Raw genomic sequence first — 16239 nt, 5'->3', positions numbered from 1 at the left:
ATCTCTAAGGCCAATAGTTTTTTCTTAATAGTTAAAAATGTATTTCTTAGTAAAATTGGATGATAACATATCCTTTTGGGGTTAAATGAGAAATTATAGCACAACCTTGGTACTCAGTTACCAACACTCAATATATGATGTTGGGTGTGGCTATAGTGATTTTTTTAGAATCTTTTTAGAAATTATGGAAGTCTTAGAATCACTTAAGACATTGTTCTGTATTCTACAAGACTACCTCAGTTTGGGATTTCAGAGTTTGTGACATGAGTTTTTTAATGTATCTACCATAGTGAGCTTTGAAGCATTACTTTGTTGTTAAAATCAAGTTGATGATACTCTTCCCTGGAAAAATGTGTGACCTTTTATTAAAATATGAAGTTTCTAGTTCTCAAATCAGCTACCATCTTTGTGAAGAGAAAATACATTTATATATGTATGTAGATGTGTATGTATACACACACACACACATATATATATATGTATTTTAGGGTCAGGAGTGGTGGTTTATGTATTTCAGCTGCATTAATACTTCGACTTTATTTAAGGAACATTTGTTGAGCATTTTCTATATGTCAGGTATTCTTTTAGAGAGATGGAGAAATAAAAATAGATAATATGTAATATCTGTTTATAAGGAATTTCTAGCCTAATAGGGAGAAATAGGAACGTAAGTAAATAATACACATTTACACAAGTATGTTCTGATTCCTAAAGGACAAATGTGGGACTTGTCAGTTTTACGGTTCTGAAATGTTACATCATTCAAATTATGGGAGGCCCTGGCCGGTTGGCTCAGTGGTAGAGCGTCGGCCTGGCATGCGGAAGTCCCGGGTTCGATTCCCGGCCAGGGCCCACAGGAGAAGCACCCATTTGCTTCTCCACCCCTCCCCCTCTCCTTCCTCTCTGTCTCTCTCTCCCCCTCCCGCAGCTGAGGCTCCGTTGGAGCAAAGGATGGCCTGGGCGCTGGGTATGGCTCCGTGGCCTCTGCCCCAGGCGCTAGAGTGGCTCTGGTTGGCAGAGCGACGCCCCGGATGGGCAGAGCATCGCCCCCTGGTGGGCGTGCTGGGTGGATCCCGGTTGGGAGCATGCGGGAGTCTGTCTGACTGCCTCCCCGTTTCCAGCTTCAGAAAAATACAAAAAAAAAAAACCCACAACAAATTATGGGATATAATCTCTGACTCATTACTTCTCTATGTACAGTCTAAATTCTGGGGAGTTTTTAAAGACACTAATTCTATCTTATAATTGGCATTTTTTCACAATGAAACAAATTATTTTTTGTTTCCATATATTTCCAGTAGAGAAAAAACTGAAAGCTGTACATTTCTAACAGGTTTGCTCATTAACTAGGAAAACAGAATTGATACTATAATTTTGTAGTCAAGTAGGATTGATTTGGAGTACCTGCACGTTCTTCAGTTTCTTTAGAGCAGTGGTGGTCAACCTGGTCCCTGCCGCCCACTAGTGGGTGTTCCAGCTTTCATGGTGGGCGGTAGCGGAGCAACCAAAGTATAAATAAAAAGGTAGATTTAACTATAGTAAGTTGTTTTAAAAAGATTTATTCTGCCAAACTTAGCGAAAATCAGACATAAAGTACTTGGTAAGTAATTATTATTATATGCTTTAACTTGCTGTAACTCTGCTTTATAAATTTTATAAAGTAAAGTTACTTCCCTACTTTATAAATCACCTTTACTGTAGAACTGGTGGGCGGTTAGAAAATTTTACTAAACAGAGATACAAAAGTGGGCGGTAGGTATAAGAAGGTTGAGTACCCCTGCTTTAGAGAAACGTGTTCTGTGCTAGAGCATCCGGTTCAGACACCCTTGGGCGCCTGGACAGGCATACACTGAGGGGGGGGGGGAGCCATTGTGAGTCGATGCTCTAATGAGAGGGCGACTGGTGGCTGATTATTCTTCTGGTACTCATCTGTTAAACACTTATCTTTTTCCTGAGTGCTCACATTATTTCTGCCTGTTCCTAACATCTGTGAATCATGTATAATTTGAGACCTCTAAAATAATTTTGATTCATTTTCATTAATTAGCCTATTGGATTTTTTTCTTTGGCTATTGCAGTTGCACATTTGGACAAAAACACTTTGTCCAGCCATTAAGAGACTGCTTTCAGGTTTTAGTTTTTTGTGTGTTTTTGTTTTTGTTTTTGCCAGGTTTTCTCAGTGACCGAAAGACTGAAGGCATCCATCCTGGTCACAGGTTAGAGTTGCCAGGCTGACTAACCTAGTAACAGCCACAGATCCTGCATTCTGGTCTGTGTGGAGACTTCAGCGATCCAGAGGAAGAGCTCTCATCTTGACAGCCTCAGGATATATGAGTAGGCTAAATTCTTCCACATTCTCATGCCCAAAGTGCAAGGGAGAAAAAAAGTCATTTATATAATACAGATGGCAGCGTCAAAATATTAGTTCTTTTAGCAGCCAAATTGGAGCTGGGAAAGCCACAAAATCTAGACTTCAGCCTGCCACTTAGAGTTGATCTTTGGCACAATTCACTTAGGCAGTTGTTATAAAATTCTGCAATTTTGCAAGATAGAGTGGAAACACCGATTATTCTAATCATGAAGTCAACTCAACCGTTCTTCTCAGTCCAGCTACGGAGACTTGTGTTCCAAGAGTCCATAAATCGGTTTCTGGGAATTTAGACTGTATTTTCCCACAGAAACAACATGGGTTCTGTCTTTTCCCACAGAAACAACGTAGATTATGTGGATGGAGTTTCCCAAAACCAGTGCATAAAAGCCTGTTTAACTTATACTGTGATTTAACTCATAAATATTAATATCTCTAAACTTTGGGTCTTAGGACCCAACTTAGATGCAAGAGATAAACAAAAATTTCTTGTCTTTTCAGGGTCTTGGGCTAACTCTAGGCAGACTTTGATTTTTTTGAGATCTAATTCCTTTCTACATACATTTTAACTCTATTTGATTTATCACTAGGGCTCTATTTCTTAACCCTTTTTGACTCTTACCTTTTACCATACCTTAACCCTCTTATCTTCTGGATAGCCTGACCAGCCAAGATTTTGTAAAACTTTTCTTTTTGTGGTTTATATAGTGAAAAGAGATATGTTGGATATACTTCTTTGAGCCACCGTACCTTGCAACTCACTGCTTTTGAGCCTGAATCTGTTTCTCTGTGACTTGATTCTTCCCATGTGGTTCCAGGATGCTTATCATCCTACAAGGACTTCTTGGTGGTGAAATTACAAAGAGTGTAGAGGTGTAATTCTAACAAAGGACTTATCCCAAAGGTTAAGACAGATCTGTTCTAAAGCAACAAAACAATAGGCAAAACAAACTCAATAGACACAAACAACAATATGGTGGTTATCAGAGAGGAAGAGGGATGGGGGAGACATAAAGAGGATATAAAGGGTGTCAGAAATATGGTGACAGAAGGACACTAGACTTTGGGTGGCGAGCCACAACACTATATACAGATGATGTATACAGGATTTATACTTAAAACATATATAACATTATTAACCAATGTCACCCAATAAATTCACTGTTAAAAAAAAATAAATATTAGCTGCTGTTTTAAAACAACTGACCTGTTTTAGAATTATGTCTCTAAGGTCATCTTTCCTATTTTTCTTCTTTGAGATAACATCTAAAACTATATATAGTTCTATTCTGACAGCACATAAGAAACATCCAGTAAATTAATGCCCTTTTCCCCACTTTCAGAAAATGTTCATAGCTGTGCTAACTCTCTGGATGAGTTACTGTTTATAATTTCAATCTAATTAATAATTATACCCCTCAGTTCTAGCAATTACAACAGAGTCTACAATAGAAGCAACCCACAATTTGTGATCATGCCTGCATGTATCCGTCACTGATCTCCTGTCATATATTCAGCAGAATGGAAGCTCTAGCAAGAGCAGGTCATTTCTTATGCTTGTTGCTCTGTCCTTAGCCGGGAGAGGAGTGGCCGGCATGGAGTGGTGCTTAGCAGAGAGCTTTTGGGTAGTAACCTTTAAGACCTTTCTTCATGGTATGGCCACTTTTAAGGATATAGTTTTATAGCTGTATGGAAAATATTGGTGTCCTTTTTTTTAAAGTTGTTAAATTTTATGTGTCTGGCTTTTGAATGTTCAGGAAGAGTGTGATAATCTCTCTTCATCCCCTTCGTACCAAAAACACACACACACATACAAAAAACAAAACTAAGCTTAAGCTAATTCAGTGATAGGTGTTGGTCAGAAAGAATACGTGAGGTTGCAAGTTATTTGTTGAAGTTAGGGGAGAGAAGTAACTTTGCTAAAACTCATTGCGTCTTCTACTTTGTGACTGGGGAGAAAGTAGGGTATCAACCAGGCTAAAAGAAAATGGGGCCCGTGGAATTGTTTGTCCCGTTATCTTTTGTTTTCCTTTAAAAAATAAATAAGACGTGGAGGCCACTTCTTTAGCTGTCTCTCTTTGTAAGTAACAGAAGGCATCCCCAATAAAACTGTTACCCGAGCTGTAAGACTTTAATTATAAGCATAGACTGTTAGATTGGAAGGACCTTGATCTTCTAGTCACCTCATATCTCTAATGAGGACACTAGAGTCGAGATCGATCAAAACTTTGGCAGATACTATAATGAACTCTGACCCTGGGGCAGCCTGGTTGAACCCCTGCTCTGCCATCTACTAACTGTGTGCCCTTGGGAAAGTTACTCAACCTCTCTGTGTATCAGTTTCCTCATCTGTAAATTAGGGATCATAATGATACCTGCCTCATAGCATTGTTTTGATGATTAAATGTACTCAGTTGAGTTTACCTTTGTTATCTCCTGTAATCTTACTCTTACCGTAGTCCTACTAGTAGGGATGTTGTCCTTATTGTAAGAACGGGGAATCTGAGGCTTAGAGAAATAAAGTAACTTTCCTGATGTCTCTGCAGTCCAGATGCTGACAGAGACCTTCTGCTTCGCACTAGTGCTTGCTGCCTTTGCAGGGGACTCGCCTTCATGCAGGTGCTCGGCTGTGGACCAGGCACTCGGCTGTGGAAGGGCCTGGTGTGTGGAGGACAGCACGGAGCCGTGTGCCGGAGCACGAGGCAGATGGTGGGGAGTAGAAGGCAGTGTGACTGGCGACGGGGAGAGGCTGCTGTTTTATAAAAGACCCCCGAGGCCTTGCTGAGGGAAATGAAGAGCCAAGCAAAGATCTTTTGTCAGCTAAGGGACATGACCAGCTTTGTCTTGTGGGACCATAACTCGGGTGGAACTGCAGAAGTGGAGAGAGACAGCAGGAGAACAAGATAAGATGCTGTTTTAGCCGTCTAGTCCTGTGGTCTCCAAACTTGATTTATTAGCCGCCTTTTCTGGGAATTCTTCATCTGTATCCCTAATATAAATTTGTATATTTCTAAACTAAGTATATGTGTAATTCAACTGCCAAACTAAATATTGCCAGTACAGCTTCCTTTCTTATTTTTAAAGATAGAAAGTAAATATATATATATATATATATATATATAAATGTTCTAATGTCTTCTTGCTGCTTGTCAGCAGCTTGTTTTGTGCACTCAGCGAGAAAGCCCAGGTGCAGGGCAGACGCAGGAGGGTGGCAAGAGCAGAGGAATTGGACGGAGGGGAAGACGAGTCAGCAGCCGTGTTGGCTGATTAGATATGCACGGTAAGGGAAACGTATGGGGGAGAGAAAGGCAAAGTTCTAGCTTGGAAGTTGTGGACAATGGTTACCACCACTAATATGGCTAATAAGGCAGTGAATATCAGAGAAGCAACGGGCTTTTAGGTGAATGGACTGATAAGCTTAAGGTTGTGTAGCTTTCTGCCTGAAGATGTTATAATACCAGATTTGTGTAGCAAGAATTGAAATGAAAAGAGGAAATACTGAGTTTCACCTTTATAGCATTTTGCTTTGCCTTCTAATTTGCATATGGTTAAGTGCTCAGTAAATATTTAAGTGAGCATTTAAAATTATACTGAAACTTCTATTAGAAGTATTGGGGGTTTTTGTCCCCTCAGTAGGACACTTTAGGAACAGTTTATTATGAACAGTGTTTTTCAGCTTTTTGAAAGCTGATGCCCCTGGAAAGTTTTTCATTTAAAAAGTTCAAGATTATAAAAGATGGTATCAGAATGATTTTCCTGAGATCCCTACTTACATTGCTTCAAGATATAAAATATTCTGTGTAATCTGAAATTTATTTTCAGTTTAGTTTTACCATTGTGATTTACATTTGTAATAGTCATAATTTTAGTCTATATATTGGGTTGAGGGCTTTCTTCAATAAAATGATTTACTTTCAGTTTGAACTGCCATGTCAGACTGAGTTGTTCACGTATGTGTAAGATTCAGAATGAGTAGTTAGCACAGTCACATCTGGAGACAGGAATGAGCACAGTGTTTTTCCACAATCGGGAGGGAGTATGTTTTGGGTGCTCGCTCCGGCAGCACATATACAAAAGTAGGATCATGTTATGGAAGAAGCAAAACATAAGTAGCAAAGGTTATGCTCTTTCCCTTCTTACCCTTTGTGGAATGCTGGTTTAGTGGAAATCTTAGCTATATATGATGTCTTATTTTATTAAAATTCTATCACCTTCTCATAAAGGGTGGACTTTGAAATTTTATAGAAACCTTAGAGACTACTTGTAAAAACCAAATTGTCCTCTTTGCCTGTTCACAATTTGGTCTTGGAGTTAACTAAAAATGTAGGATTTTCAATAGCTTGGTAATGCCAACTGGTTCCAGAAGTTTGTTGCCAAGGAATGCTGTACAATTGTGTGTTTCTCTTGATTTCATTAGGCCATCAAACCACACTGCAGATGATGATTTTATTTCCTGAAAGAAAAGAAATAATTTTAATAGTAGAGTAGTAATTCTGTTTAGATCCTATTTAGTCAACCATATTTCTAATCTAACTCTCTATTGGCTAACTTTTAATTATGCTCTTTGAATATCATTGAGAATGGTGTTGGTTAACTCTACTCACTCTTCTAGCCTATTATTCTAGCTGCTACAGGTATAATAAGAATCGCATTCTACTGGATATTGTTGCATTTATTATAAAAATATTTCTTTTGTAGAGGAATCTGTAGAATCTGCACGCTGTAGGCAGTGATTTTCATTTGGGGATGATTGCTGTAGGTGGAAGAGTGCCGTTGTGAACTGGCATGGTGCATGAGAAGCAGACATACACTGGAGAGCCAGGTCCTCCAAGCATTACTCTGCTTTCCCACCAGACTCCAAATCTTATCTCTGCGCACCTAAGTAAAGTTAGAGTGTGCAGAACTATTAAAAGTGACGTGTCTCTGCCAAGAGAGAGTGAAATAGGCACTGAATTGTCTGAACAATTTACCTTGTTTAACTTGCAAATTAGGAATGATGCATCTACTATTAGAGCAATATTTTTGGAGACCTTCCTATGTTTCAGGCACTATTCTCACCCTTTTACCCACATTTTCATAGTTGATCTCGGTAGTTACTTCCATTTTACAAACCAGGAAACAGAGATCATGCAATTGGGTGGTTAGGTAGTCAGGTGGCCTAAAACCTGTGTTTTAACTTTTTTGTGTGATTGGTTCACAAATTTGGCTATACTTTAAAAGTATTTGGGAGCTTTATTTAAAAAGAACGGAGCACACATGCCTGGGCAGAGCCCCAGACCAATCAATCTGAATCTCTCAGAGATGAGCTCTGGACATTGGCATTTACTGGTGTTTTTAAAACATCTGATGAGTATAATGTGAAACCAGAGTTAAGAACCACGGCTCTGTAATTATATTGCTAGTTTTAGAATTATCGTAATCTGACTTACTTTAGCAAAGGAATCTGATAGTAGGAGATAAAGCACATCTAAAGCCTTAACGGCTACAATAGAATCATGGCAAAGATTTTATAATACCTATCCACATAAATGAGTCAACTAATGTATATTATGTTTTTACACTGGAATTGTGAGTCATACGACTTACATATCAGAAATAATGAAAGCCATTTGTAAGGAGAAATTCAGGAACTCTTATAAAGGTACACGTCGTTTAATAATGAATATTGTTTCTACGTGGAATTCCAAGCTTTAATTCATTATCATGTGTTTAAAAATGCTTGACAAGTACTTGTATTTTATTTGGCAAATATGGCACACATTCATAAGTATAATCTATTAAAATAAAATAACCAGTAAAATGTTCTCATACTCTTGATTTTCAGACTTGGGTTATCCTGTCGTAAATATAGATGAGGATCTTATGAATACAGACAGCTATATAAATAATCATATTCATTGCATTTAACTTTATTGACATCAACTATGTTATAAGAACATAGAGTAACAGTAAATTAATGTCGTCTACATGTCTAGTTATTTCCTACTGTGGGATAACAGAATGGATGAGAAAATTTATGCTTGTGAACAAAAGGGATTAAATTAAGATCACCACAAGACTTTTCATCTTGAACCTTTTGAGCAGGGCTGCTTGCCTCATATTTATAATGTTCTCTTACTGAAATGGGTTCTTAAATTCAGTAATGAGTTCTGAATGAGCAAGTTAGAAATCCAAGTCTGTAATGAGCAGAGTAGATTGTTCACAAGGGCTGTGTTGAAGCATGCCATTTTGTAAAGCAAAAAAGGGTTAGTACAGTGTTCCTTATTTGTATGTTAGAACCATTAAAAAATTATAGAAGTTTAGAGTTAGAAGTGGCCATTCTCAGTTACCTAGAAACTCGGAGAGGCAGCTGTGTGTAAGACTGCACAGCTAGTGACAGAGCTAAAACCACAGGCATGGTGTCTGCGTTCTGTTTCTTTGCACTCTGTCTGATTGTAAACTTACCTGAGGAAAGAGCTTCAGATCTTAAAAACCTATTTATGGCTCCAAATTCTGTTCTTCCAAGCTTTGTTTTTTCAGACCACCAAACATTAAATGTAAATAAATAAGTGTGTGTGTGTGTAATGGGGAGGTAATCCAATTCAAGTCACATCTAACTTTCAATTCTGGGAAAGTCCCTTGAAATCGATCAGTTAAATTATGAGAGCAGTCACATGGGTAGGTCTAATGATGTCAAAAGAAATAGAACACAGAAGTTTGTAACTGGCTAAGATGATTTTTCTTGCATGATAATAGGGTGAATCCTTTATTGCTACTGACATGATCACCCCGCTTCTGATGGCAGGAAGGCTTGTTAAAGGCCTGGAGACCCTGGTTTTAGGGCCCTCCTGCACACCAGGAGGGCTGTGTGGTTACCAGCACTGATCTCCATTTTTATGTATTTCCTCTGCATGGCTTGTTGCTGTTTGTATAGCAGAGCAAGGTCAAGCTGTATTTTTGGTATTATGCTGAGTTCAAGGGCTCATTCTCACCAGTGCTCTGCATCTACCTTAGAGAGAAATCTGTATTTCTCCTCCTTCCTCCCTAGGAGAGTTGTTTAAGCAATATAGCAAAAGTGTTGAATCTAAGACAAGCTCAAATCTGCGTGATATATGAAGAAAGTCAACTTAATTCAAAGACTTAATTATTTCCAAGAGCCTATGTATAATTTGCAGTAACAAGCATAACAGTAGTAATGGAGAAACTCTGTGGCTTTCTAGGTTTCTCAATAGTGTGGCTTTGTTATTTTTCAGGCAATGATTTCCCAGCCAGAGATACAGCCATATTCAAATATATAAGTACATGTCTTTGTTCCCAGGACTAACATAGAAGCTCTTTGAATCATTCACCAGATACACTCTGAGTGTGCCTGAAGGGCCTGCTTTCTAAGCATGTACTATATACTTCATCAATAATAATGAAAACATCCCTGTTAACCTGATTCTGAATGTTAGACTGTGTTCTCTGTCCTAAACTAAAGCAACTTATCAAAATTGTGACAAATGTAATTATGATGCAAATGCCATCTTTCAAAGTATGTATGAAAATAATACATTTTAATAGATCATGTGCTTAGTATTTTAGTAGTGGGAATTGGTTGCATTAAGTCAGAATTTTTTTAAATAGGACTCTTGTATTTATACAAGTATGTTACTGACTTTACAGCTTGGCATCTCACAGAGATAATCACACATTTCAGTGGATTTGAATTTCCAAAATCATTTGCCAGGTAGGAAAGGGAGAAATTACATATAGGTTTTATGGCTTTTCATGAATAGACCATTTTCTTTTTGGTCAAAAATATGAAGAAAACATGTTACGTAAAGATGCTTTTAGATTCTCATGCTTCCAGTAGCAAAAATACAAATTGTGCTTAAAAAAAAAAAAGAAAGAAAATAAAAAGTGCTTTTACACAGACATTCTCAAGGCAAAATTAGTTTTTCATGGTGGGCTGAGGGGAGAAGACGTGTTATAAACCTGTTTTTTCCCTGCATACATATTATTCATGATGTTTTGTAAAAGTAACATTTCTGCCTGGAGCTAGTGAAGATTATTCCACATACTGAAATTTCCAATTACACTGGTGGACAGTGAGAAGGCCCAGAAAACCCTGTATTGTACTCTCTTGTCTTTCTTCTGTATGACTTATACATATTACACCATTCATTTACATTTTGAAATACATAATAATGTATTTGTTTTCAGGACTACAGCTCTACTTTATTCAGAATGCAGTTTTTTCTGGACCCAAATATCATCCTTTTGTGTTCTGTGGTGTGGCAGGTTACTATTGCATTGAAGCTTTTATTGATAAGAAATGTACTACACAAGGGTGTTAGAAATAGCTTTGCAATAAAGGAAGCTCTGTGGTGGAAGCAAAGGGGCAATAGTGGCTAAATTGTGCAAAAAGCTGCTTGTTTGGAAATCAAATTTAATTCAAAAGAGCTTTCAACCACTAGTTAATATAACTGCTTTAAATTTACAGACAGTGGGAGTAGCTCACCGTTACCCAAGTACGCTTCATCTCCCAAACCAAACAACAGCTACATGTTCAAACGGGAGCCCCCAGAGGGATGTGAGCGGGTGAAGGTCTTTGAGGAAATGGCGTAAGTAATGTCTTTTCTGTCAGCTGGGACCTGCAGCGCCGTAAGGCGTGTTACCGAGCCCGGTTGATTACGGATGAATCAGCTACTCCGTCCAGCTGATCCTGTGTTTCAGAGTTACGGAAAGAGAACTGAATAGGCAAAAGAGGGCTTATTAAAGGAGACTTGGAGCCTGTCTGCTGGCAATATGTAAGCTAATACGAAAGAAACTTGGAAATTCATCCTTACTAGCTAAAAGATCTATTTTTATTCATTAAGGATTTTCCCTTCAAAGGCTCTGTTATGTAGGTGGCGAACACAGACGTTTCGTAGCAAAGCGAATACCCCGGTGTAGCTAGCCCAATGACAGGTACTCCCCACGCCGGAGGGAAGCCAGTCTCCTGCCCTGCAGATACGTCTGGCATGAAGAGTCACTGAATTCAGACTTTATTAACAGATTTTTCTTTTTGAAATTTCAATATGTATAAATTTAGAATTTAAAGTGAAGAGGTTCATACTGTAAATACTTGACAGAATGGTTCAAAAACCAAAGCAAACCGAAAAACCCTGTGTGGCTCTCGGGCTCGCTCATCCCTCTGCCCCAGTGCGGGCGCCTGACGGAGGCTGCTGTGCTCTTGCCTGTGAGGGACAGAGACAGAAGGGGACGGAGAGGGTCCCGTGGGAGCCGAGGGCCAGTTCCTGGGCACGGGAGGGAGGAGGGGCTCTGGACTGACTGGCTCTTCGAGGAACGACGGAAACTCTTTGTTTTCTGATCCGTGTCAGTAGAAGTATGTATAGAGATGCAGAAAGAGGAGGAAATGCTTAAAACCAAGTACACGATGGGGTAATCCCTCTCCTGGGATACTTCTTCTTAACAGAAAAGGTCATTCTTGCTTTGCACAATCTTCAGCGATAATGTAGGAGGTGTTTCCACATTCCTAAATGCTTGAAAGCAAACTAATGACCCCTGAGAAAGTTTGTCCGCCCGGTCCTCTTGAGAACGCTTTTGTCTCAGACATCACTTCAGTGCTGTGCACATGCGTAGTCTGCCGGCTGACTGTGCTATGGAAGATGTTTACCCTCTGTGTCCCTGAACTCATTCCCCGCCATGCCCATTGCAGCTCTTTTAGAAAACTCCAATTAATGCAGAAAGTGCTCACCTGGTTCGTGATTGTAAACCTCATTCTGTTTTATGGTTTTAGGTCTCGTCAGCCTATCTCAGCCCCTCTCTTTTCATGTCCTGACAAAAACAAGGTTAATTTCATCCCCACCGGATCAGCTTTCTGTCCTGTGAAACTCCTAGGCCCTCTCTTACCTGCCTCCGACCTGATGCTCAAGAACTCGCCCAGCTCCGGCCAGAGCGCGGCCCTGGCCACCCTGACCGTGGAGCACCTCTCCTCCCGGGTCTCCTTGGCCTCCCTCTCCGAGGACACCAGCACAGCGGGCCCCGGCGAGGCTGCGGTCCCACAGCCATCCCAGCAGCCACCACAGCCCCTGCAGGACCTGCAGGAGGAGGAGCACATCTCTGCTCAGAACTACGTGATCATCTAAAGCGAGGGGGAGCTGGCCTCTGCCCGACCTTCCATGGATTAGGAACTAGATCTCAGACGTCTATCTGCATGGAGTGACAAAACTTTCTGAGCGCCACCACCCACAACAAAGTACTCAGCAGCGTCGCAAAGTATCTCTTAACACGGATCTTGGCAGGGATGGAACTCCTGTCGGCAGTTCTTGTGGAAAGCAGTAATGCTTGCAAAACGTGTGTGTCATTGAGCATTCTAAGTGGAGACTATGCATTTCATAGTATGTTTGACAGATTAGTAAGTACTGTGTCCTGTGTTTTGTTCCAAATTCTTCAGTATAAATAAGCTCTGTATCAAAACGTTGCCTGTCTAAATAGAAAATGTCTTGCTGTGTTTTGTCCTATGGAAAATACTGTACTTCAGGATTATGTTTACAATGGATCCAGGTGTTCGTTTCTAACTTCTGTAATACATACAATGCAAAGAACACAACACACAGACGGCCACGGCAGTCGCACAGTGCCCACCCTCTGGCCTAGCTTCAGGTACTTCAGTTGAAGTCTAAACTCAGGTAACTTGGAATGTATATCATATTGGGATATTAAATATTTCACAGCTAAAAAGCTAAAGAGCGAACATCACTCTTTGCCTTTCCTTAGTTTATGCATTTCCTTTTCCTCATTACATTCCACATTCTTAGAATAAGAAGTGCATTCAACCCTAGGAGAACGATAATCCTGGACATGGGTGAACATGAGAAGAACCAGCAGATCTGTGGTGTCTGACATCATTTTTGTCATGTGGTTACTAGTAAAGCAGCTGTTGCATTCACTGTCTCAACATGTGTAAATGTGGCTTTTTTTTAAGTTCAGGTGTTGCTCAGTTCATGACTGTTCAATGTCACATATAAAGTGTCCAGTACGAGGCTGTGCACAAACATTCCACGTTGTGTGTGGTGGAATTTAAGGATAAGGATGCCGAGGTTTAAATTCAAAACAAATGAAGTTTCACAAGGATGGTTGAGATTTTTTTGTTTCTATTGGCCGTCAAGGTCATGAAATGCTCCTGTTTTATCTAACGGCATATTCATGTTTAGTTTCCCTTTTGGAAATTCTCTAATATGAAAGTTTCTAAATGACACACTTTTGGTTATTGTTTTCCTCAAGCAGTTTGGGTGCATGAGTTACATTCATGTAGAAAGGGCATATTGTAGATCTCAGAATTAATGCACCGTCGGCAAGCAGGTTATTTGGTGACTCACAAAAGCAGTAGTTTGAAGCCGTCTCATTTAAGCCCCCCACAAATATCATGAATAGTGCTGTTAATGTTTCAGTCGTGCAAAGTACAACAAAAACCCGAGTGAGTAGCCTTGACCTTGCAGACTTGACCTAACTTCTCAACGAAGTTGAAGAGAGCCCTCGATACTCCTGGTTGGTCTGTGAAAGAGCCCGACTTCCAGACACTGTTTTCTGACACACAAAGAGAGGATCCCAGAGCAAAGGGAAGTTTTTTTGTATTTTTATTCCATTGCTTTCAGTTCATTAAAATAGAGTTGTTTCCACCTGCACTGAAGTGCGTGGCATAGTCTTCTTACAAATTAGGGGAACGAGGTGCCTGCGGCTCCGGGAACATTTCAGTTCCCTGCAGTCATTCCTGGGTTTCTATTTTCTAAGGAGGTTGAAGAAGGAGAAGGTGATAAAGGTAAAAGCAACACCATTGATTTTTGTTTTTTAGATGGCATATATGTTATGTTTGTGTGTGTGCGTGTATGTGTGTGTGTGTGTATTCTGTGTATTATTTTGTCATAATCCCAATTCTCTTCTTTCCACCAAAGTTTGCGGTAATATTCTCTCCTGAAGGTGCATTCTGGCTCCTTTAAATTAGTCAGTGTTATATTGTAGGAGGCTGTCATGGGAATGGACTCAGTTTACTTTTGCCATTTTCACAGGGGAACCTTTTAAAACAATCTCTTCAGCAGCAGACACCTTTAACCCGAATAATCTCAGGCCTTGATGAAAATACTATATTTTGTAGATTATGGTTAAAGGGAGAAAATTATTAGCTCTGTAAGATAAATATGAGCTCCATTAACTTCTGATATCTGGTTTAGCATTACATAATGCATTGATCTTATGCTCTGCTTTTGTCCAAATAAGATGCAATAGTATCCATATCAGTTTCTGAGAGATGGACTGAATATGCTTTTTTGGTGATGAAATCTGATGTACGATATTTATAGTGATAATGTGCTTTTATTTTCTCATGAGAAACTGAATATTGTGTTGTACATTTGTTCTTAGCATATATTAAAGTTTTGAACCAAATGTGTTAAAGCTTATGCTTTGCCATGTAAATTTTCCAGAAGTTGAGCTCAAATGTATCCTACATCCATCCAGCTGTAGAAATTTGTCAGAAACTGTTTAAATTTTGTATATAGTTGTACTGTTTTAATTCTAGCCACTGCGCTGAACAGTATTCGAGTTACCATCGATATGGCTTTACACAAGGAAATGTGTGGCTTTTGTTTTGTATTTTTTCAGTATAGAAGTTCCTGTGTCTTATTTAAATAAAGTTATTAGTAAAAGTGGAATAGTTGACATGTGTTTGTGGAAAGACTGGGTGGCTAGCATCTCGCCTGACAGAGATGAATTCAGTTTGGGGTAATGGCAGCATTCAGTGCGCACCGAGTTCCTGACCTGCGTCTCCAGGACTCTCAGGACTCGAACTGGATCGGATTTCCACAGCCTGGTTTCCTCCTGACATTTAATTTACACACTTTCCATCACAAGGTAAGAAGCTAGATGTCTAAAGTTCCAAGTCTTTGTAATACTCCCAGCTATGAGCACCTTAAATAGAGAACACATTGTTCCCCCATCATCGTTTTTGCCTAAGGACTATTTGTGGAAGCATGATTTTTGTTAAGTTTGGTAAAACCCCCTCAAAGAAAGTTGCATATTTCTTGCAATGAAAGCTACAGCAAAAGATATATATATATATATATATATATATATATATATATATATATATATATATATATAATTTATTTATTTTTATTTATATTTAGATTCAGAAACAGGGAGAAAAGCCTCAGAGAACAGTGATGGCTGGTGTTCTGCCCAGCTGCCGAATAGGGCCGTGGTAGATCGTGTGGTGTCTGAGAGCACAAAGCTCTCAGAAATAATTTACCAGCGGAGTGTTCATTGCCCAAGCTCATCTCATCAACGAGGGAAAATTTCGCCTTTAACTAGAATTTAAAAATGACTATTCAGTATCTGTGTTTTGTTTTGGGCCGAAAAAATATATATAAAATATAACATTTTAATGGTAAAGTGTATCAACTATCTTCTTGAGGATGATATTTAATTTAGGCAGGGAATTATGTACCTTTTACAACTTAAAAATTCCATTGCAGGCCCTGGCCATTTTGCTCAGTGGTTAGAGTATCAGCCTGATGTGTGGATGTCCTGGGTTCGATTCCCAGTCAGGGCACACAGGAGAAGTGTCCATCTGCTTCTCTGCCCCTCCCCTTCTCACTTCTCTCTCTCTCTTTCTCTCTCTCTCCTTCCCCCTCCTGCAGCCCTGGCTTGGAGCCAGTTGGCCCCAGGCGCTGAGGATGGCTCCATGGCCTCCCCTTCAGATGTTAACGAAGAGCTCAGTTGCTAAGCACTGGAGCAACTCCCCAGATGGGCAGAACATTGCCCCCTAGTGGGCTTGCCAGGTGTATCCCTTTCTGGGGGCATGAGGAAGTCTCTGCCTCCTCTCCTCTCACTGAATTAAAAAAAAAAAA

General features: G+C 39.6%; 1 protein-coding gene across 2 annotated transcripts in view; it reads left to right on the top strand.

Moving 5' to 3' along the window:
- The window catches only part of GLCCI1 (glucocorticoid induced 1), a 97378-nt gene extending 82336 nt beyond the window's left edge, over positions 1-15042 (top strand). For both annotated transcript variants that reach the window (XM_066353735.1, XM_066353734.1), the window contains exons 7-8: positions 10833-10953; positions 12132-15042. In XM_066353735.1, coding sequence (XP_066209832.1) covers positions 10833-10953; positions 12132-12480 — 470 coding nt within the window. In that variant the 3' untranslated portion in view covers positions 12481-15042. The remainder of the gene's footprint in view (positions 1-10832; positions 10954-12131) is intronic.
- Positions 15043-16239: the final 1197 nt, after the last annotated feature.

The sequence above is a fragment of the Saccopteryx leptura genome, chromosome 12 (assembly GCF_036850995.1).
Source record: "Saccopteryx leptura isolate mSacLep1 chromosome 12, mSacLep1_pri_phased_curated, whole genome shotgun sequence".
Classification (NCBI taxonomy): domain Eukaryota; kingdom Metazoa; phylum Chordata; class Mammalia; order Chiroptera; family Emballonuridae; genus Saccopteryx; species Saccopteryx leptura.
The sequence above is the reverse complement of the archived record's forward strand: the minus strand, read 5'-3'. Positions and strand labels throughout refer to the sequence as shown.